The 7,366-nt window shown below is 30.1% G+C and overlaps 2 protein-coding genes across 2 annotated transcripts; one reads left to right on the top strand and one right to left on the bottom strand.

The window, feature by feature from the left end:
- Nucleotides 1–1,784: 1,784 nt before the first annotated feature.
- Nucleotides 1,785–3,037, bottom strand: LOC113367999 (DNA-directed RNA polymerase III subunit RPC9-like). The gene is made up of 3 exons (XM_026609557.1): nucleotides 3,024–3,037; nucleotides 2,505–2,612; nucleotides 1,785–2,436 (listed from the first exon to the last, which is right to left on the bottom strand). The coding sequence occupies exon 3, from the start codon at nucleotides 2,303–2,305 to the stop codon at nucleotides 1,913–1,915; it is 393 nt and encodes a 130-aa protein (XP_026465342.1). The 5' UTR covers nucleotides 2,306–2,436; nucleotides 2,505–2,612; nucleotides 3,024–3,037; the 3' UTR covers nucleotides 1,785–1,912.
- Nucleotides 3,038–3,274: 237 nt separating this feature from the next.
- LOC113368313 (anaphase-promoting complex subunit 11-like) lies at nucleotides 3,275–7,214 on the top strand. The gene is made up of 2 exons (XM_026609866.1): nucleotides 3,275–3,293; nucleotides 6,976–7,214. Exons 1-2 carry the CDS (start codon nucleotides 3,275–3,277, stop codon nucleotides 7,212–7,214), a joined length of 258 nt encoding a protein of 85 aa, XP_026465651.1.
- Nucleotides 7,215–7,366: the final 152 nt, after the last annotated feature.

Below are 7,366 nucleotides of genomic sequence, written 5' to 3'. Positions count from 1 at the left end.
AACTTACACATACATCTTGTATCATTTGCATCGAGCATATTTGAAACTTGTATGTAGCAAAAAGTTCGTGTTATCATAGCAATGTTATTAAGCTATTTCAAAGATCACATGTTTGCATTGTAGTCAATGTCGATAATTTTAATAGAAGAGATTTCATATCTATAGTGGCATTATGAGAACAATGTTCCTTCTAAAATATATATTTGTTGTTATACTCTAAGGCTAGGTTATAATGTTAAATTTTATTTGATGTTTTCTTTGAGTTAATTTAATTAATATAACTTACAAAATTGATTTATATAAATGTTTACATTTACACAATCAACTTATTTTATATTTATACAAGACTCAAACGTATTAAAATAATGAGAAAATTAACAACAAATAAAATATTAAAGTGTTAGAATTAAGACATCTCTTAATGGCTAATTAAGCATGATAATGTTAAATTTATGGGTTAAAATCCAATGTACACTCTGCAGTTCGTTGTTGCACTTTATAGAATTATCATGCATAATTTTCAATTAGGAATTCATATTTGTTTAAGAATCAATACAAAATTGAAAGTGGAAGCTAATTTAATGTGAATTATGTGGTGGTGAATAAATATTCCAATAAGGATGGTTCGATCCAGAGAAGATATGTGAGCTGAGATTTATAGTGTGCAAGTAAAAAATATACAAGTAGGAAAGACATTAACAAATTTTCAAATTATCAAATTAAAAAGACAATTTTTGAATTATAGTAATTTAGTGTGAGTAGAAAAGAATGAGAACAGTTTGTAAACAAAAGAATTAACTCAAAATATGATGATGTTAAACTTAAACTGATGTATGTGGACACATATTTGAATAAATTAAATATAGATGTTGTATGATAAAGAAAAAACAAATTGTTGGCGAATTGTATGGCTTCATCCATTTCAAAATAAATTTGTTTTTCTTTTATAATTCTGCTGTTTTTATTGAATGAATATTGATTGTAAATAGAATAAGAAACAAGACTATTGTAATTTTATGTTTTATACCTAGCAATACAAGCAAGTAGTATTGATGAATATAACAGTTAAGTAATTTTACCTAAATAAATATCCAGTTTAGATCAATGGAACATGAAATTGCAATGCTTGACCGGTTTTTGAAGAAACAGTTTTCTCATGATATATGAAAACAATATACTTACATCTATTTAAATAAAAAGACAGATATATTCATTATGATAACATTGATATCCACTGCATATTATTTTTTATGAAATCGAATTAAAAAGAAAATATAATTTAAATATAATTGTAATGATATAAAAATTAAATTAGAAGGGTTAAAAAAAACTTGGTAAGATAACGTTGAAGAAGAAAATAACAAATAAAAGTAGTATTAAATACAGTTAATAATACCTTTTGTTTATTGTTGGATATCAAAATTGGTATATTTAAAAATATTGTTGAAATATTTGAAAAGGTTTCAAAATTTGTTAATGGTACTGTGAAATTATTGGTTATTTCATTTTCTAAAAGGCAATAAATTAAAAATTATATACTCGGATAATAAAGCTATTTATAAGCTATACATATAAATATTGCCTAAGCTATACGTATACTTATAATTTTATGAAACCTAATCACAGTCATTTCATAAATGTGACAGTGCGAATAAAAATAACATTTTTTGGCAACAACATATTGGGAACATATATTTAAAATCATAAATATGCAGTATATTTTCATTTAATTCATTTTATTGCAATAATTATTTAATGTATTACAACTTTTACACTAGCTTTTCTATTTGCCCAAATAAATTTTATAAAATGAAATACAACACTTTGTGAATCAAGGTACTCATAGACCTTAAATTCCACTTAATAATAATTAAACTTATATTATTGGTTCCTTGGCAACTAATAGAATCTATTAGTCATTCTCTTCATCATTTATTTCGGGTACTGGCAAAGTATTTGCAATAACATCTAACAGTTTATCCACATCTTCTTCTGATAATCTTTCTTCACTGTCCTCAACAATTAATTGTATTTGAAGGGGCGTAGTAGGAGGTTCATTGATCATAAGGAGCTTCTCAATTTTTACAAGATTAAAGGGTTCTACAGCTTTCAGAAAGTCAGATATGTTCTCCTTGCTTTGTAAAACGCATGGAGAATCTTCTAAAAACTTCAAAGTTTCATAAGTAATTGTTGCAAAATTTCGCATCATGAATTTTCGTTTTGAATCTTTCAATTTCAACTCCTTTAGCACTTCCATCACCTCAAAATTGCTTAAGAAGGCAGTATTCACTTTAGTTGCTTCCATAGTTTTAAAATAAATTAATTTGTTTATTTAATATATTTCTAGAAGATTTATTACTTCACACTTCTAAACAAAATTAAGCTAGATCATAAGATCATGTTTTGCTGACATTGCATACCAGCAGTGCAACATACCTGGAAAATTGGTAAGTCTTATTTTTATATAATTGTAATATTATAAATGTTTATTCATTTTACGATACCTAGAATAATACCATAACATAAATTAATTTTTGTTTTATTTCTATGATACAGCCAAGTACTGCAGTTTTGTTAACATATTTCGATTGGCTCGAAACCACACCAGAGTGCTATGGACAAATAAAACTAAAAGCTAATTACTGGGTAAGATATTCTTTAGCTATTAAGAAAATAAATTTAAATTATAATACACTGTAACTAAGGTGACTTATTTGTTGAGTTTTGTAATCCTTGCAAAACTCTACTCTTTGCAATTCCTGCAAACTGAAAGTACTCATTTGTATAATTTTAAACAAAAAATGTATCCTTCTAAATATTAAGATTAAATAGAATGTGAATATATCAGTCTAGGGACAGAAGTTTCTTCAGCAGTAGAATTGAAAACAATGTTTTCTGTTTTTGAGGTTAGGTCATACTGATTTGAATAATAATTTATTTCCCGCACATTTTAAATTCTAACAGCATTATCATTAAACATTTTCAATTTAAAGCTAATTATATATAGCCAAAAAATATAATACCTGGTATAAATTACGTCAAATAGATTTTTTTTAAATCGATCTGTTCAAGTACTTTTGAAATATAAAAAGTGACAGTTCACGCCTCAAACAAATCGTGACATATAACAATTATACAATTTTTTTTAGAAGAGAGCGTTGTTATATGTGGTTATTTTATAATTGTCATTATAAATGTACAGATGGTTATTTTATCATAAATAATTATATTGTTTGGTTGAGGATGCTACAAAAAATCATCCAAGTGGTTTAGAATGAAAGTCATAATAAAAAGTAAGTAATTTGTGACACGATGAAATGTAGTGTTAATAATTAATTATTATAATAATTTTAATTTTATTATACGTATTTTTACATGTTTTGTGAAAATTACTTATTTATCTAAATTACCCGCTTTTTATTGAAGTCATTAAAAGTGAGGTTAGGTTCATGTAATTAATGTATAACTCTTCCGCTTAATTATAAACAAATTTTGATTGTTGAATAATTCGTTAATTCGTTTAATATAAAATTTGACAAAATTTGTTACAATTACGTTTGTGAATAGAAATATGTTATAAAAAGTGTCTGCTCTGATATTTTAATTGATTTAAATTATTACTACAATTGCATAATTCTATATTGATTTGATATAGAGATTCAAGAATATAATAATCATTAATGTGTCTTTTTCATTATTATTATATTCAATATCAAAGTAAAGTGAAGAAAGATTGATTTAATTTCTAAAACATCATTACTAACAGAAAGTACACATATTTTGAACAAATAAATTGTTTATGTTTCTAATATTGACTTGATGAGTTTATGCAGTCAACATTAATACCATATTATTCTCGATTAGGTTATATAATGCATTATTTTAAATTGATAATATTAGCATATGATACTCTCAGACTAAGAGACTGCCAGAATAAAAAAATGCTAGACCAAGAAATGTAATAACTCAAGAACTACCAGACTAAGACACAAGAACTACCAGACTGATATATTAAAAAACTGGCAGATTAAGATACTGATGAACTATGCAATAGAGAGGCTAAGAAACTGCCACACTAACAATCTGACTCGCAGACAAACTGGCAGGCAAGGAAATGGCTAGACTGAGAAATTGCCTTACTAAAAAAATGCTGGATAAAAAAACTGCCCAACTGATCAAAACACTGCCAGACTTAGAAACTGATAGACGAATCTGCCAAACTAAGAAACAGAGAGGCTAAGAAACTGCCAGACTAAGAACCTGCTGGACTAAGAAACTGCCGGACTTAGAAACTGACAGTCTAAGAAACTGCCAGATTAAGAAACTGTTAGACTAGGAAACTGCCAGACCAAGAAACTACTAGATCAAAGAACTGCCAAACTCTGAAAATGCCAAACCTAGTAACTGTCCAACTGAAGAACTGCCGGACCAAGGAACGGATATACTAAATAACTTACAGACCAATAAACTGCTAGAAAAAGACACTGGCAAACTAAATAACAGAGAGGCTAAGAAACTGCAGTGCAGAGAAATTGTCAGTGACTGCTTGACTATGACACTGCCTGACTAAGGAACTGCCAGGCGAAGAAACTGATATACTAACTAACTGACAAACTAAATAACAGAGGTGCTAAGAAACTGTCATATTGGATAAATGCCGTGCGGGGAACTGGCAGGCGAAGAAACTGCTTGACTAAGAAACTGCCAGACCAAGAATCTACTGGACCAAAGAACTGCCAGACTGACGAGAGTGGAGAACAGATTAAGATACTGACATTCTTCATTACAGACAGGATATAAATAATTTCAAATAAATTTCTGTATTATTGTGTAAGTAACCAATATACTAAAAAACTGATAGGCTAATTTGACAAACTAACTAACAGGTAGGCTAAGAAACTGTTGTGCAGAAAAACTGCCAGACTAAGAAACATCCAAACTAAGAAACTGCTAGACTAAGAAACTGCCAGACTAAGAAACTGCCGGACCAAGAAACTACCAGGTCAAAGAACTGCCAGGCTGAGGATAATGATAACTGCCAAAGTTAGAAAATGCCAAACCAAGTAACTACCTAACTGAAGAACTGCCAGGCTAAGAAATGATATTCTAAAAAACTGACAGACCAAGAAACTGCCTAACTGAAGAACTACCAGACTAAGAAACTGACAAACTCAGTAACAGAGGCTAAGAAATTGCTATGCAGAAAAATTAGCAGTTGAAGTAACTGCCAGACTACGAAACTTTCTGACTAAGGAACTGATAGATTAAAGAACTGCCAGACAAAGAAACTGATAAACTAACTAACTGACGTGGACGATAAAACTGCTTGACTAAGAAACTGTCAGACCAAAAATCTACTGGACCAAACAACTGCCAGACTGACGAGAGTGAAGAACAGATTAAGATACTGTCTAAGTTAGAGAAAGGCTATAAATAATCTTAAATAAATTTTTGTATTGTTATGTAAGAAACTAATATAATAAAAAAATGATAGGCTAATCTGATAAACTAACAATAAGTAACAGAGAGGCTAAGAAACTGTTGCGCAGAGAAACTGCCAGACGAAGGAACTGCCAGACCAAGAAACTGCTAGACAGAAGACAATGATAAACGCCAAGCTGAAAATATGCTAAACAAAATAACTGCCTAACTGAACTGCCAGACTAAGAAACTGACATACTAAAAAACTAACAGACCAAGAAAATGCCAGACTAAGAAACTGATATACTAAATAACTGATAGACTAAGAAATTGACAAACTAAGTAACAGAGAGACCAAGAAACTGTTATGCAGAGAAATTGGCAGAAGAAGTAACTGCCCTAATAAGGAACTACCCGACTAAGAAACTGCCGGACTAAAGAACTGCCAGACGAAGAAACTGATATACTAACAAACTGACAAATTAACTAACAGAGGTGCTAAGAAACTGTCACATTGACTAAATGACTGGCAAGATGAATGAGGAAATGCCAAATCTAGTAAATGCTTAACTGAAGAACTGCCAGACTAAGATACTGATATACTAGGAAATTAATATATTAAAAAAATGACAGACTAAGAAACTGACAAACTAAGTAACAGAGGGGCTAAGAAACTGTCGTGTAGAGAAATTACCAGACAAAGTAACTGCCCAACTAAGGAACTGCCAGATGGGGAAACTGATATACTAACTTACTGACAAACTAAGTAACAGAGGTACTAAGAAACTGTTACACTGAGTAAATGCCGTGCAGAGAACTGGCAAACAAAGAAACTGCTTGACTAAGAAGCTGTCAGACCAAGAATCTACTGGACCAAACAACTCCCAGACTGACGAGAGTACAGAACAGTTTAAGATACTTACAGTCTAAGTTACAGGCAGTCTAAGAATCTGACTATAACAAGTATTCCTGTTTCCATAAAAATAATCTCAAATAAATTTCTGTATTTACTGATATACTAAAAAATACTGATGGGCTAATCTGACAAACTAAGTAATAGGGACACTAAGAAACTGTTGCGCAGAGAAATTGGCAGACAAAGAAACTGCCTGATTAAGAAACTGCCAGACTAAGAATCTGCCAGCCCAAGAAACTGATTAGACAGTAGTTAATTTTATTCACAATATTGTACCTGATAACTAAGCGATAATGAACAAATAGATTATTAATTGTTCTCCAATTTTTCTTTGTGGTATTTATTATTGTTAGTTATTCTAAATGTGAAATTTTGATCAAATATTTAAATATTTTGATTACTTAACAAATGTAAAACTAACTAATCACTATTTTTAATTATGGGTACTTATATTAAATTGCAATGCTGCGATGTTTAAATATTTGTCAGAAATGTAGAAAAAAAATGTAGATTTCAAAGAAAATGAACAAGATACATGTTTTAAACCAATACAATACAATTTAATACAATAATATAGTTTTATTCAATAATAATAGTAATGTAAAAGTAACATAATATCTATCTATTATTAATTACAGGCCTGACTGGTGTAGCAGCCTGGCGATGGGTTGCCAATGATGACAGTTGTGGTATTTGCCGTATGGCTTTTGATGGCTGTTGTCCAGAGTGCTCCCTTCCTGGTGACGATTGTCCTCTCGTATGGGGTGCATGCAGTCATTGCTTCCACATGCACTGCATTGTGAAATGGTTACATAGTCAACCCCACACGCCTTTATGTCCTATGTGCCGTCAAGAATGGCGCTTTAATAATAATTGAGGAACTGTAGTTTTCTTAATAAAGATTTGATAAAGTGTTGTAATAAGAAACTTGTAATAAGTGCATTTAACATATCAGTCTGGTTGCTTTATGTGATCTGCAATATAGTGGTTTAAGGACTATTTAAAGAATAATTTCTATTGTAAGTGCTG

The sequence above is a fragment of the Ctenocephalides felis genome, unplaced genomic scaffold, assembly GCF_003426905.1.
Source record: "Ctenocephalides felis isolate EL2017-DRISC unplaced genomic scaffold, ASM342690v1 CF-g0.4_SCAFFOLD_01170, whole genome shotgun sequence".
NCBI classification, from domain to species: Eukaryota; Metazoa; Arthropoda; class Insecta; order Siphonaptera; family Pulicidae; genus Ctenocephalides; species Ctenocephalides felis.
The sequence above is the reverse complement of the archived record's forward strand: the minus strand, read 5'-3'. Positions and strand labels throughout refer to the sequence as shown.